We start from the raw sequence: 15,473 nt of genomic DNA, 5'->3' as shown, positions 1-15,473 counted from the left end.
ATTCCCACTCGTACTGGGTTGGGGGCAGAGGGGGTTTATTATGGACTCGCCTATAGATTCCAGACCTTGGAGCCAACTGGGGAGTGCTAGCCTGGCTTGGGGAGGCAGGGGCAGGCAGAGGCCAGGCCCCAGCGTGGGAAGGCAGCCTGAGGAAGTTTGAGCTGCTTCTGGAGAAGGACTCGCTAGAATAGCAGAAACAGGTGGGGTGGATATGGGTGCTCCCCTCCCCTCAGAGCCCAGGGCTCTTAAGCCCACAGTAAGACCCAAGGTGCCTTGGACAATTGTTCATTCATTGGCTCAAGCATGCTTCATAATGTCTTCTGTGTGCCAGCCACCAGGCCAGGCAGTGAAGGCTGGAGGAGACTGACCTCTGCCCTGCAGGACTCAGGGTCAGGCTAGGGTCTCAGGGTGGGGTTCGAAGCAGGAAAACCATATAATCAGATTAGCAGTTTATAAACACCCCTCTGGCTGCCAGGAGAAGAGACTGGGTGGGGATCCCAGAGGCAGGAAGACCAGGAAGGGCTGTGATTTCCAGCTGAGGAGCGCTTCTGAATTTTGTGGGAGAGGGGTGTGGTTTGTAAAGGCATAGTTAATATTACGGTTTCATATTTGTAAAGTGGTAGTCTACAAACTACCAAAATTAAGCTTGACAAAATCATCTTGGCTGCTAGGGAGAACCAGAAGAGAAAGCAGGGCCAACCAGATGTTTGTTTTGTTTTAAAAAATATTTTTATTGATTTCAGAGAGGAAGGGAGAGGGAGAGAGAGAGAAACATCAATGATGAGAGAGAATCATTGATTGGCTGCCTCTTGCACACCTCCTACTGGGGATCGTGACCTGAGTGGGAATTGAACCATGACCTCCTGGTTCATAGATCGATGCTCAACCACTGAGCCACGCCTGCTGGGCTGTTTTGTTTCGTTTTTAATGAGAGGAGGAATAACTCTGAGGCCAGAGCTGTTGCAGCCCTCCTGGTAAGAGAATACGAGAGCTGATGATTCTTAACTAGGGCAGTAGCCCAACCATGCAAAGGAGGGGTGTTTTCAAAGCCTCTCCAGAAGCACAGAAATGTTTGTGGACAGTTTATTGTGATCTTCTCACAATAAAGTCATCATTGTGTGGGAGGTAATGAGGTACAAGAGAAAAACAGGGGCTTTGAAGTCAGGTGGACCTGGATTCCTTTGATTAATCCAGCATTGGACACTCAGTATATTCCAGGTCTGAACAGAGGCAGGGATCGTACATAAAAGAATGGTCAGTTAGACCTCCAGAAGCAGCTGTCCAACTCGTCTACCCCTCCACCAGCTGGAAGCCGGGTTACCAGAGGGAAGGCGGAGGGCAATGGCACTTGGCAGGCTCTTGCTGAGAACTTTGGTCTCAGATCCCCAAGGTTCAGGGCGGGACCAGCATGGGCTTTGGTCTTGGGTTGTCTGGTCAACCTTAAGAATACATCCCAGCCAAACCGGTTTGGCTCAGTGGATAGAGCGTTGGCCTGCGGACTGAAGGGTCCCAGGTTCGATTCCGGTCAAGGGCATGTACCTTGGTTGTGGGCACATCCCCAGTGGGAGGTGTGCAGGAGGCGGCTGGTCGATGTTTCTCTCTCATCGATGTTTCTAACTCTCTATCCCTCTCCCTCTCTCTCTCTAAAAAATCAATAAAATATATTAAAAAAAAAAAAGAATACATCCCAGTCTATCTCCTAGCTTCTGGGAGACAGTCACAAAGTTTTCCCAGAGACCCCCGGAGCCCCGGCTGGGCAGACTTGGGGAAGCAGGTACAGAAGGGGGTAGTCTCTGAGGGGTGGTGCTTTACACTTCATTTTCCCACCTCTCTTCTGCAGGACTACATTACCCCAGAGATCAGCCTGTACTCCGAGGAGGGTCTCAAGGGGGAGCAAGTGAAGCTAACCCAGTCCTTGGAGGACCCCCATAGCCTGAAGACGCCCCTGCAGGTGGCATCTGCCACTGTCTCTGCAGGACTGTGAGTCTGGGCTGTTCTGGAATCCATTTATTATTCGCTGTGCTGGGTGCTGGGGACACATAAGCAAAAGGAGACAGTTCCTGGCCTCAAGAAGTGCTCAGTCTACTGGTGGGGACAGGGAAATAAGCAGATAGCGGCAATTCAGGGTTCCAGGAGGGGGAGCACGGAGCTGTGGGAGCACAGGAAAGCACCCCACCAGCCTGAAGTCACGGAAGCCTTCCAGGAGGAGGAAATGCCTCGATGGGAGGAGTTGGCCCGGAAGAATAGGTCCCTGAGGGCAGGGGCTGTGCGTGTATAGTTCACTCAGAGTCCTTCCTGCCTGAAGCAGAGCCTGGCATGGGATAGAGGCCCCTAAATATTTGTTGATTGAATGAACAGGGGAAGAGTATCTCTAGAACCGGGAACAACACTTGCAAAGGCCCAGAGGTGAGAGATCTCAGCTTTGAAAATTCAGTCTGGTCAGAGGAAGCAGCCAACGGGGAGATGTGAGGCCCAGGAGGAAGGCAGAGGGGCAGACTGAAGGGCCTCTTTGTGCGGCTGGATTGTATTGTGAGGCCAACAGGACATTACTGGGGAACTTTAAGCAGGTCTGCGCATGAGAAAGAACTCTCCAGCTGCTGTGTGAAGTGGGGGAGGGCCAGGCCAGGGGAAGGGGCACTGATGGAGTGGCTACTGCTCGAGATGATGGGGGCCTGAAGTGTCCTCCAGAGTCCCCTTGACAGAGGCCACTCCCTCAAAACCTCCTTCTTCTCTCTAAACCTTCCCTCCCATCCACCAGCCTGTATCCCTGGGTATCTGGGGTTCAGCCACCTCTCTGCCTCCCCCAGGTGGCTGCTGTACCCCAAACCCTTCTTTGAAGACACTCCCTGCATCCTGGAGCCTGGAGAGTACCCCACCTCCAAGGACTGGGGTACATCAGACCCCAGCGTGGGCTCCTTGAAACCCCTGAGTTTGGTAAGGAATAGGTGGCCCCAAGTGGCCTTGTCCTGCAGTCTGAGGGAAGAGGCGGGGCCTGGGAGCTCCTACTGGGAATGGGATTGGAGGAGAGGTGGGGGGTTGGCCATTTTTAGGAGCCTCAGGATCAAGTAAATCTTAGGCCACCAGCCCCATCTGCCTTCCCCCACCTCTGGGCTGGTGGCTCAGCTCTGTCTTTTCGGCAGGGCTGCCCAAGAGTGGAGAAGCCAGGGGAGCCCAAGGTAAGAGTCTGGGTTTCAGGGTCAAAAAGGGCCTTTGGGTGGGTTGTGTGTATGTGTGTGGTGGCTTTTGTGGCCTGAACTGGAGGACAGGAGAGGAGGGTCCTGGGAGCCACAAGCTGGGGCTTGGAGGACGGAACCTGGTGGATTCACTGGGAAATGGCTTTTGATGTGTAAGAACCAGAGGTCAGAGAAGAGATGGGAGTTAGGGCCCGGAGCTCCGTGAGGGCGTGGGAGGGCCTGGCTAGGGGCTGATGCTGGGCAGAGCCCTCCTAGGCTGGCTGGGTGTGTGTGGGTCCAGATCCCTCCCCACACCGACACCACCATCCCGTTCCCCCAGGCTGTGGTGTATGAGGCCCCAGGCTTTCAAGGCCAGAGCTGGGAATTGAGCAGAGACATCTACAACCTTCAGCTGCCGGAGGACGGCCACAGCCCCCGCCTGGCCTCTGTGGGGTCCCTGCGAGTTCTTGGAGGCTGGTGAGGACCCGGGACCCTTCCTTCTACCTTGTCCTCCCCGCTGGCCTCTGCCCTGGGAGCGGGGAGTGATCTGGGCCGCCTGGGAGTGGGGGCAGCTGTCTTACACATCCAGGGGCCTCCTGTGACTGTCTGTCTGCCTCCGCCCTCCCCAAGCTGGGTTGGCTATGAGAAGGAAGGCTTCCGGGGCCACCAGTACCTGCTGGAGGAGGGGGAATACCCTGATTGGTCACACTGGGGAGGCTATGACGAGGCGCTGACCTCCCTGCGGGTCATCCGGACGGTAAGCAAGGGCAACTGGGCCATCCCTCTGCTTCCAGCCACAGCCATGCCCTCCCCACTGACCCCCCCCTTCAATTTGTCGAGAGAAGAATCCATGTTCCATCTCCCTGCTCTCCGGAGCGCCGGAAGTGCCCCCAGGTCTAGTTCTCTCCCTCCTGCTGCTTTCCCCAGGCCACACTGGCCACCTCGCCCCAGAGTCCCTTGGGTCGCCTCCCTGAGGTCTGGTCACTCCCGGGGGTTCCGTGGGCGGGCGGGCGGGAGACGCCTGACTGTCCCGGGGGCCCAGGACTTCGCGGACCCGGCCGTGGTGCTGTTTGAGGCCGTGGACTTCGAGGGGCACAGCGCAGAGGTGAGCGAGGCGCTGCCGGACGTGGAGCTGGCGGGACACGGACCCCACACGCAGGCGATCCACGTGCTCAGCGGCGTGTGAGTGACAGCGGGCGGGCCGGGGGCGGGCCCAGCGGAGGTGCGGCTCCGCCCCGCTGATCCCGCGCCCCGCCTCCCTGCAGGTGGGTGGCCTATCAGGAGGCGGGCTTCTCCGGGGAGCAGTACGTGCTGGAGAAGGGCGTGTACCGCAACTGCGACGACTGGGGCGCGGGCAACAGCGCCCTCGCCTCGCTTCAGCCGGTGCTGCAGGTGCGGTGCGGTCGCCGAAGGCCGGGCCCCGGGGAGGGTGGTGCTTGGAGTCTGGGAGGCGCCCACCTCAGCTCTGGTACCGGAGGGACCCTGCTCGGAGCTGCTCGGAGGGGGCGGGGCCTCGGAGGAGGGCGGGGCTAATGCCGATTTCAAACTTGGGAGAGCTAAAGCTAGGTTTGGGAATTTATTTTATTTTATTTTTTTATTTTCATTGATTTGAGAGAGGAAGGGAGAGGGAGAAAGAGACATCAACAATGAGAGAAAATCATCGATCAGGCTGCCTCCTGCACACCCCACACTGGATGGGAATGGAGCCCGCAACCCAGGCATGTGCCCTGACGGGGAATCCAACCATGACCTCCTGGTTCATAGGTTGACACAACCACTGAGCCACGCTAGCCCAGCTGGTGTTGGGGACTTTGAAACCAGAGGAACTGAGGGTAGCGGCTGGTACCCTCCTTAAGTTCTGAAATTTTGGTCTCTCCCTTCAGGTCGAGGAGCAAAATCTGCACTTTATCTCTAAGGTGAGGAGCTGGTGGGGCCCTATGCCTCCTCTTCCCTCAATGCAAATCTCTCTCCCTGTTCCCCATTCAGTCCGCTCACTCCATCGCCCCTCCTTCACTCTCATCTATTCCCGTCTCTGCCCTCAGATTCAGCTTTTCTCGGGCCCCGACTTCCTGGGAGACCACATCTCCTTCGAGGATGACCAGGCCTCTCTGCCCGCCTCTTTCCAGCCCCAGTCCTGCCGAGTCCACGGTGGCAGGTGAGGATGTAGGAGAGGGTGAGGGAGGAGGCTTGGAGGTGCTGGGGGTGAGTGCAGAGAGAGACAAGAACACTGCCCTGAAGTGTTTCACTCAGTTTGGAAATCCAGGCTGCAGGAAGAGGGCCTTTATTTAAAACTAGAGGCCTGGTGCACAAATTCATGCACCAGTGGGGTTCCTCGGCCTGGCCTGCAGGATTGGGCCAAAACCAGCTCTCCGACATCCCCCAAGGGGTCCTGAATTGTGAGAGGGCACAGGCCAGGCTGAGGGACCCCACCAGTGCACTACTGGGGCCGGGGAGAGATGTGGGAGGTTGGCCAGCTGGGGAGGGACCGTGGGAGGGCTCCAGGGCGTGTCTGGCCTGTCTTGCTCAGTCCCGATCAGCCAGACCCCAGCAGCAAGCTAACCAACCAGTTGGAGCATCTGCCACCTGGTGGTCAGTGCACATCATAGCAAGTGGTTGAATGGCCTTAGTATATCATTAGCATATTACGCTTTGATTGGTTGAACAGACAACTGGACACTTAGCATATTAGGCTTTTATTATATAGGATCATGTCCTTACTTTGACTTCCTTAAAATTAGCCATTCTGTCCCAAAGCATTCAATCTTAAACAAAGCAAAATGAAGTTTTGTTTTTTTTGTGTTTTTTTAAAATATATTTTATTGATTTTTTTACAGAGAGGAAGGGAGAGAGATAGAGAGTCAGAAACATCGATGAGGGAGAAACATCGATCAGCCGCCTCCTGCACATCCCCCACTGGGGATGTGCCCGCAACCCAGGTACATGCCCTTGACTGGAATCGAACCTGGGACCTTTCAGTCTGCAGGCCGACGCTCTATCCACTGAGCCAAACCGGTTTTGGCGCAAAATGAAGTTTTAATGGAAATGTAAAACTACTAGTTAGTATAGTGTAAAGAACCCCAATCTTGTTTCATCCATCCTTCTGCCTTTTTTTATTTTTTAGTGGGGTATTTAAAATTCCAGGCCCAACATAAAATTTCACAGGTAAATACTTCCACGTGTATCTCTAATAAGAAAGGACCCCTCCCTCATACACACATATAACCACAAGTTATTATAGCATCTAATAAAATTAACAATAATTAATATCTAATACCCAGTCCATGTTTAAATTTCTCCTGTTGTCTCAAACAATGCTTTTTAAACTTGGTTTGTTTTTCTCAGGATCCAAGCAAGATCCACACATTGCATTGGGCCAATTTGGTCTCTAGTGTATAACAAGCCCCCCTGCTCTTCATTTTGTTTTATACCATTTATTTGTTTGAAAAAACCCCGTAATTTGCCCTGTACGTTTCCTATCATCTGTATTTGGCTGATTGCTTCCTCAGGGTGTCTTTTAACTTGTTCCTCTGTGCCGCACATTTCCTGTAAACTGGCAGATAGGGAGGCTTGATGAGACTGAGCATGTCAGATGGCATTGTGTACTTCTCATTGCATAGCATCCCGAGACCTGTGTCTGCTTGTCCCACTTTTTTTTTTTTTTTCTAAATTCTCACCTGAGAGTGGGAGAGGGAAAGAGAGAGAAACATCGATGTGTTTCTCTCACATCGATTGGTTGCCTCCTGCACGAGCCCCAGAGGGGATCTAGCCTCCAACTGAGGTATGTGCCCTTTACTGGAATTGAACCCGAGACCCTTCAGTCCGTGGGCCAGTGCTCTAACCACTGAACCAAACCAGTTAGGGCCAAATGATGATTTTCTAATTTTTGTTATGCTTTCTACATATTTTAGCTGGAATACTAAGCATTTCCCTTTTCTTCTATTTGTTTACCTATACAAAAAAAGGCAGTTTGATTTTCCCTAAGGAAGAATGTTCGCCCCTTACTCTTGATAAATTTCAGAATAATTTCTGAATTGGTGTCCTAGCAACCTCCAAAGCTGACCAATGAAGATTTTTTTTAAAGTATCGCTGTGAACTCATGGATTTTTATGTATTTGAAACACTTCAATCCCTTGGAGTCACTGTTCTTTTGTGTGCTAAAATTGTTCTATTTCTCGCCAACGGGAACCCCTACAAATGGTCTCCTGGGTTCTTTTCATATGATCCCAATAGTTTTTTAAAAAATAACTTCCTTGTTTTTCTGATACAATAAGATGCTCCAGGGCAATTTTGCCTTCCTCCCCCTCCCCCAATTTGGAATCAGCCATTTCCCAAGGAACTCTGGCTCCTTTTAGTAGGAAATACTATTTAGAGACCAAAATCTGCATGCTAAATGTTTTTAAATTATAATATTAATATTACTACTAACAGTAAAAAACAGTGAATGCTGTTTGAGGTTTCTAGGTGGTTCCTTTTGTCCTCAGGACATTCACCTGTATCCCATTCAGCATGTACAAAATACTGTATTTTTAAGACATCTGAAATCATGTGTGGATTTTCTGATATAAAGTTAGGTTCACTTATTTTATATTTATTTTAATCTTTAGGAATATTTTTCATTTTTATTTAATTCTGTTTTTAATTACACAACATATTTACAGTGTTCCTGTCCTTTCTCTCTGAAATTAATAAATATATATTTAAATATCTTCTTAAAAATATATTTTATTGATTTTTTTAGAGAGAGCGGAAGGGAGTGGGATAGAGAGATAGAAACATCAATGAGAGAGAAACTTCATCAATCAGCTGCCTCCTGCCTGCCCCCCACAGGGGATGGAGCCCGAAACCTGGGCATGTACCCTGACTGATGGCCTCTTGGTTCCACGTTCAACCGCTGAGCTACACAGGCCGGGCTACATTTAAATATCTTTAAAAAACAGCAAGAACAAAAAAAAAGACATAAGCTTCTGTCTCTGTCCCTGCCACCTTTCCCCCTCCCTCCCCTATAGAAGATTATTTCTGGTGTTTAGTTTACTCATTCATTGTTTCATTTTGAAGATATAAGTAAATATACATTCATAAATTTACGTAAAACTTTCTAAGTCACTTTATATATTTTTAAGAGATCATCCTCACTCCTTTTTACTGCTATATTATACTCCACATTCTTTTCTTTTTTAAAAATTGATTTCAGGGAGGAAGAGGGAGAGAGAGAGAAACATCAATGATGAGAGAGAATCATTGATTGGCTGCCCCCACATGCCCCACACTGGGGATTAAGTCCGCATGTGCCCTTGACCGGAATTGAACCTGGGACCCTTCTGTCCATAGGCTGACGCTCTACCCACTGAGCCAAACTGGTTAGGGCTCTACTCCACATTCTTAGTGTATTCAACCAGTCCCCTACTGATGGACATTTGGGTGCCTCCACTTTTTGCCATTGCAAACAGTGCTGTAATGAGTGGACGGGTTTGCACGTGTCATTTTATGTTTTTGGAGGGGGTCCTTGGATTGATTCCAAGAGATAAGATTACTGACTAATTGTATATACGGTTTTGCTTGATGTTACTAACTTTCCCTTCTTAGGGGCAGCATACCTTCAGCCAGTCCTTTTTAAAGTCTGACCTTAGTCACTGCTGCTGCCGTGCCTGTTCGTCCTTGGCTTCCCCTGGGTCAGGGGGTCACGATCAAGCCTGCATCCTCTCTGCCGTGTCTCAGGCCTGGGAAGGATCAAATCCCCACCCACTCATGTCCCACCTCCCCTTCCCAGCTGGATCCTGTTTGATGAGAACAACTTTGAGGGCGACCAGCACATTCTCTCCGAGGGCGAGTTCCCCACTCTCACAGCCATGGGCTGTCTGGCCTCCGCAGCCCTGGGCTCCCTCAGGAAGGTGCCCCTGGTGAGTACCCCTGTTCAGTTCCAGGCAGTCCCTGAGGCCGGGGGTGCTGCTGGGGGTGTCCCAGGCCTCTTCTCACTGTGCAGTGGGCTGTTGGGGCTTGGATCCTGTCTTCCTCAGAACTTCCCCAGGTCCCCCTAACCCCAGGGCTTCAAAGCCAGCTCAACTTACTAGAGATTTATCGAGTACCTGCCCAGATAGGTCCTGGGAACAACGACATAACTTGGGCACAGCCCCACCTTCAGGAAACCCAGGGTCACAAGATGGCTCTGCTGTTGTGCGGGGAGCAGAGGGGTGGGTCAAGGCAGTGGGGTTAAGACAGTGTACTACTGTTAAAAGACAGGGATGGGTCACGACAGTAAGCCAGAATAAGCCACGATGTCCCGGGCCAGATGGAGAGAAGTGACATGGGCCCCATTAAAGAGCTCAAGTCTGTAGGACTTGGTGACCAGCCCTGGGTGGGCCAGCAGTGGCAGCACGAGCCAAGCAGCTGAGGTTTACTGAACACACACCATGCTCAAAGCCCATGCTCCCGGCTTTTACAAAAAGGCTTTTCAGCCGGCCGGCATGGCTCAGTGGTTGAGCGTCAACCTATGGACAAGGGAGTCGCAGTTCGATTCCCAATCAGGGCACATGCCCAGGTTGTGGGCTCGATCCCCAGTGTGGGCTGTGCAGGAGGCAGCTGATCAATGATTCTCTCTCATCATTGAGGTTCTCCATATACTATATACTAAAGCATTCAGTCCTCACCACAACCCTATACTATTTGTTACTATTCCCATCTCCCTTTTCCACATGTGAAAACTGAGGCACACAGAGGTCATGTGACTTGCTCCAGGTCACACAGCTGGTAACAGGCAGAGCCAGCTTCTCCCTGAGGCAGCCCAGCTCCTGAGTCCGAGTTCTTTACAACTACTCTCTGGGCTCTCAAGGCAGATAGTCCTGGTTCTGAAGCCCAGCTTCGGGGGTTTAATCTTCTCCAGCCTCAGTTTCCCCCCTGCTAAGCAGGGATGATAACAGCACCTACCTTATAGGGTTGTTGAGAAGTTAGAATGAGATCAGGTAAAGTGCCTAGCACAGAATCTGGGATAAGCCTCAAATATATGAGAACTACTATAATTAACAGTATTATTAGTATACTATTCTTAGAAGTGCCATTTACTGGGGAGAAGGGCTGAGGGGCATTGGGGGGCCTAGTCTGGCACACGCTATATCTGAGAGTCCAGCAGTGTGCAGGAGTCAGGAGCTCTGTGGGGTGCAGCTCAGGAAGGAAGAAGGCCTGAGTACCCATCTTGGAGTCAAGGGGCTGAGTCTGGGGCCAGGGCTGCCATGGTTTCAACCTTTCCCAATGCCCTGGACCCCCAGCACTTTTCAGAGCCCTCCATTTTTCTGTATGGACTGGAGTGCTTCGAGGGGAAGGAGATTGAGCTCAATGGAGAGGTGCGGAGTCTCCAAGCCGAGGGTTTCAACAACCACGTGCTGTCCGTGCGGATCCAGGGGGGCACGTGAGTGGGTTGTGGGGAGGCACAGAGGGTTGGGGGCTGTTAGTAAGGGAAGGCTGGTTCCAGGTTTCTTCCCTGAGGGGACTCAGCGGGTGGGCTCCCTCCCAGCCAGGAGGGAGGGAGAGGTGGGTTGAGGAGGGTCGTTGATTCTCAGGCTGGGACCCCAGCCCGGGGGGGGGGGGGGGGGGGCTCTTCAGGACCTTCCTCTGCCCTGCAAACCTCAGTCTGCTTCCCAGCCTCCCTCTCTCACCCCGGGACCCTAACCCCAGGCAGAGGAGTCCCAGCAGCAGAGAAAGGGAGGTGGAGAAAGTTCTGACATTCGTGCCTTCTCCTCCCCCTTTCTGTCTGTCTGTCTGTCTGTCTCTGGCACTTGCTGGGCCCAGCTGGGTGCTGTGTGAACACAGCGACTTCCGGGGCCGCCAGTGGCTGGTGGGCAGTTGCGAGATCACGAACTGGCTGACTTACAGCGGGACCCAGAGGGTGGGCTCCCTCTACCCCATCAAGCAGGTGGGTAGCACGTCAGGTTGAGCGTGTCCATGACAGCCTGTCTGGGGGTGTGTCTATCTGTGTATTTCCCACACTCAGCATTTGTGTGCTTTTGTCACAATTTCGCCACGTCCTCCTTCCTCTTGAACTATTATCTACTTAATATTTTTTTTTCTAAATCAGCACCATTTTTTCCTACTCTATCCTTATCCTAAGAAATAATAGTCATAAAATCATGAGTTTAATGTGGATGGATGATTTTTCATTAATAGGAAATATAATAAATACATTACCACTAAAAATTTTTTTTACTGCCATTAAATTTTTTTTAAAATATATTTTATTGATTTTTTACAGAGAGGGAGAGGAATAGAGAGTTAGAAACATCGATTCAGCTGCCTCTTGCACGCCCCCTACTGGGGATGTGCCCGCAACCCAGGGACATGCCCTTGACCGGAATCGAACCTGAGACCCTTCAGTCCGCTAGGACCAAATTTTTTTTAGAATATATTTTTATTGATTTCAGAGAGGAAGGGAGAGGGAGAGAGAGAGAGAAACATCAATGATGAGAAAGAATCATTGATCGGCTGCCTCCTGTACGCCCCCAACTGGGGATTGAGCCCGCAACCTGGACATGTGCCCTTGACCAGAGTCGAACCCAGGACCCTTTAGTCTGCTGGCTGAAGCTCTATCCACTGAGCCAAACCAGCTAGGGCTGCCATTAAATTTTTAACCATAAGTTTATCCATGTAGGACTAAAAATTATCTCACGTAGTAAGCACACCTCACTTTGGGCAGCACTGATTCCACCGGTCTGGCCATGTGTCTGATTTCTTACATGTGCGTTAATGCGGAGGCAGGGCCCTGGGTTCTGTGTGTGTGTTTGCATGTGCTGTCTGAGGGTGTTTCTGTGTCTGTGCAGTCATTTGTGTCCGTGTGTCTGTGTCGGTGACCTGTGGTGTGTGTGTTTATGACTACACGTGCCTGTGGCACTGTTGAGAGTGCGTGTGTCTTTGTGCGAGGATATTGTGTGGTCCCCACATTCACAGACTCTTAGAACAACAGTGCTAGAAGAAATCCGGAGACTCTCTCCAACGCCCGCATTTTACAGGTGGGGAAAGAAAGGCCCAGAGAAGTGGACAAGGATTTGCTCTGCAATCTTGGGCAAGTACTGTACTTGCATGGACCTCAGTTTCCTCATCTGTAAAATGGGGGTCATACATACGATGGAGTCGGTTTGAGGACTGAAGAAAAATAATGTACGTTAAGTCCTTAGTACAGTGCTTGAGTGGGTAAACACCCAACAGACACTAGCTGTGATTCTTATTACTGTCACGGCCATCACCAAAATCCGAGGTCCCCCCCGATTTGAGGCAGAGCCTGACCTGATAACTGACAGGGCAGTTATCTGCCGCCCATGGTTCCTCTTTAGTGGGGGCGTGTGTGCACTTCTGAATACCTACATGCATCCATCCTGTTAGCAAACACAAGTGCCTGGTGCGGAGTAGGCTGGGGGACCCGTGCATCGGTTAGGATGTGTGAGTCTGCATGGCTCTGAGTATCTGTGTGTTTGTCTCTGCTGCAAACTTCTGTGCAACCACGTGGACCTTGGGTGTGTCCGCCAGCGTGTCCCTCTGCACACGCCTGTGGGTATCTGTGGACATGGGACTGTATGGGTGTGGATGTGTGCTCCGGATGGGGCTTTGGATTTTGTGTGGGAAACAAGGGGAGACTTAAAGGAGGGCCAAGGGTGGTTTAGGGGCAGGAATGAGGGCTTTGGCGGTTGGGATACTGGAGGGTCCAGGATTATGGGTGTTGGGAGCCCAGGGGGAGCATCTCTGCCCTGGGAGCCCTGACTCTCAGCCCCCTCCACTCCCCAGCGCCGGGCTTATTTCCGCCTCTGGAATGTGGCACTGGAGGGGTTCCTGGCAGTGCCAGACCACGTGGAAGACATGAAGGCGGGCCGTGTGGTGGTTGCTGAACCTGGAGCTGGAGGTAGCTGCATCTGGTACTACGAAGATGGGCTGCTGAAGAACCAGGTACTGATTTGGTGGCTGAGACAAGGACACCAGGGCCCCGGCATTCACAGACTCACCGTGGGGAGTGCCAGCCCAGTCCGTAACAGGACCCACCCGGGGTCGGAGAGACACACACTCAGACACCAAGACCCTGGGGAGTGGAGAATGCAGGCTGTGCATCCACCCCTGGGCAATTTATCCTCTTCTCTGGGCCTCGGTCCCTCATCTGCAAAACAAGGGCATTGAACCAGATGCTTCTAAGGGACTTCCCAGCTCTGACGTCCTGTGACAGAACTTGGATCCTAGTAATAACGATAGATTCACTCCACAAACATTTCCTGAGCACCTATTACGTACCAGGCCTTGTTCTAGGTGCTGGGAATACAGCGTCGAGAACACAGAAACGACGCTTGCCCTCCTGACGCGTACATCCTCGTGGGGAGTGGCAGAAACAACTTAAATGAGTAAAATATTTTAGCACCTTAGAGGATGCAACAGAACAGTGATTTTCAACCTTTTCATCTCATGGCACAACATAAGCTGATTACTAAAATTCTGTGGCACACCAAAAAATATGTTTTGCTGATCTGACAAAAAATAGATATCATTTTGATTGATTTACCAACAAATAATAATAATAGTAATTACCTATCCTTTTTGCTCCAAAGTGACTTTTAAAAAAACAACAGCCCAGGTGCCTATACTTGTATATAAGGGTTTCTGGTGTCAAGAATTGGCCAATCGAAGGCAACCTAATTATGTGGCCTGACCAATAAGATGCAACTCTATTATATGATCTATATATTGATGGTTTAAGGCAGGGCATTCACACCAGACGGCTATTGCTGTGTTGGCTTTGTCATTTTTTATTTGACAACCTAAGGGAAAAGAGGTCAGTGCCCCTGACTAAATAGTCAGGTATTGCATGCTTTAAAAATTCTTGCGACGCACTGGTTGAAAATTGCTGCCATCGAGAAAAAATAAATGAATAAAAGGAATAGAAAGTACTGGCAGCTCTGACAAGGAGAGCCCTTTCTGGGACGATGACGTTCGAAGGAGGCAGCCATGCAGGTACCTGAGGGAAGAGTGTTCCAAGTAGAGGGAACCGTAAGTGCAAAGGCCCTGAGGTAGGAACATGCCTGGCATTTTCTAGAACCAGCAAGGCCGCCTGAATGACTAGAGTGAAGTGAGTGGAGGAAGGAGTAGCAGATGGTATCAGAAAGGGTATGGGAGTGCAGGTCCTTACAGGCTATTAAAGGGTTTGTCTCTGAGTTAGAATGAAAGGGAACACTATGTACCAGGTGCCATGCGAAGCCCTTCACATGCACACCTCTTTAATCCTTAGAGCGGCGGTTCTCAGCCTGTGGGCCGCGACCCCTTTGGCGGTCGCACGACCCTTTCACAGGGGTCGCCTGAGACCATCCTGCGTATCAGATATTTACATGACGATTCATAACAGCAGCAACATTACAGTGACGAAGTAGCCACGAAAACAATGTTATGGTTGGGTCGCCACATGAGGAACTGTGTTTAAAGGGCCAGAAGGTTGAGAACCGCTGCCTTAAAGCGTACTATGGGCAGCTTCTATTTTACTATCCGTTTTACAGGGTAGGAAAGCTGAGTACAGAGAATTTAAGTAAGTGGCTGAAAGTCACACAGCCCATCAGTGTGTCTGTGGAGGCTTGTCTGATGCTAAAGCCTGTGTCTGGGGAGTCAGTCGTGGAAGGTTTCCTGGAGGAACGAGTATTTGTCCAGCCCTTTTATGATTTCTCACCCTCACAACAACCAGCACTCAGGGATTCCCATCTCCAAGGAAACCAACGTTTAGGAGGATTGAGAGATTTGCCCAGGGTCACAATCCATAAGGATGTAAAGCGGGGTGTGCCGGGGTGTCTTTCTCTGGTGGGGTCCCTGTGGAGAGGAGCAGTGCCTGATGACCTCCTGGGGCCTCAGGTGGCCCCCACCATGAGCCTGCAGGTGATTGGGCCCCCCAGCGCAGGCTCCAAGGTGGTGCTGTGGGCCGAGAGCCGCCTGCCCCGTCAGACATGGAGCATCAACGACTTGGGCCACATCTGCAGCCAGATGTTTGAAGGTCGGATCCTGGATGTGAAGGGTAAGGTGGGGATGTGTGCGGGAGAAGGCACCTGCGGGCAGCGGAGTCCCCAGCTTGCTCTGACCATCTGTCTCCCCATCTCTTGCTCCTCCCCAGGTGGCCGGGGCTACGACCGGGACCATGTGGTGCTGTGGGAGCCGACCAAGGACAGGCTTTCCCAGATCTGGACTGTTCATGTGCTTTGACACCCCACCCTCCCAGGCCTGGAGGCTTTCTCCGGGATGAAATGTTTTTATAAGTGTTTGTTGCTATTGTTGTTGTGTAACATGAGTTGTTTTCTAATATCC

General features: G+C 51.3%; 1 protein-coding gene across 6 annotated transcripts in view; it reads left to right on the top strand.

Moving 5' to 3' along the window:
- CRYBG2 (crystallin beta-gamma domain containing 2) overlaps positions 1 to 15,473 on the top strand; it is a 24,629-nt gene extending 9,156 nt beyond the window's left edge. Inside the window, exons 6-20 of one of the 6 annotated variants that reach the window (XM_036349366.1) lie at positions 1,841 to 1,980; positions 2,808 to 2,934; positions 3,141 to 3,176; positions 3,514 to 3,650; positions 3,804 to 3,930; positions 4,216 to 4,355; positions 4,439 to 4,565; positions 5,057 to 5,089; positions 5,216 to 5,328; positions 8,941 to 9,070; positions 10,433 to 10,572; positions 10,953 to 11,076; positions 12,936 to 13,094; positions 15,027 to 15,186; positions 15,283 to 15,473. In XM_036349366.1, the coding sequence (XP_036205259.1) occupies positions 1,841 to 1,980; positions 2,808 to 2,934; positions 3,141 to 3,176; positions 3,514 to 3,650; positions 3,804 to 3,930; positions 4,216 to 4,355; positions 4,439 to 4,565; positions 5,057 to 5,089; positions 5,216 to 5,328; positions 8,941 to 9,070; positions 10,433 to 10,572; positions 10,953 to 11,076; positions 12,936 to 13,094; positions 15,027 to 15,186; positions 15,283 to 15,371 (1,782 nt within the window). In that variant the 3' untranslated portion in view covers positions 15,372 to 15,473. The other 5 variants (XM_036349367.1, XM_036349368.1, XM_036349369.1 and 2 more) reach the window with 5 other exon arrangements.

This window comes from Myotis myotis, unplaced genomic scaffold (genome assembly GCF_014108235.1).
Source record: "Myotis myotis isolate mMyoMyo1 unplaced genomic scaffold, mMyoMyo1.p scaffold_m19_p_2, whole genome shotgun sequence".
Taxonomy (NCBI): domain Eukaryota; kingdom Metazoa; phylum Chordata; class Mammalia; order Chiroptera; family Vespertilionidae; genus Myotis; species Myotis myotis.
Note: the sequence above shows the minus strand (reverse complement) of the source record. Positions and strands in the feature narration are given on the sequence as shown.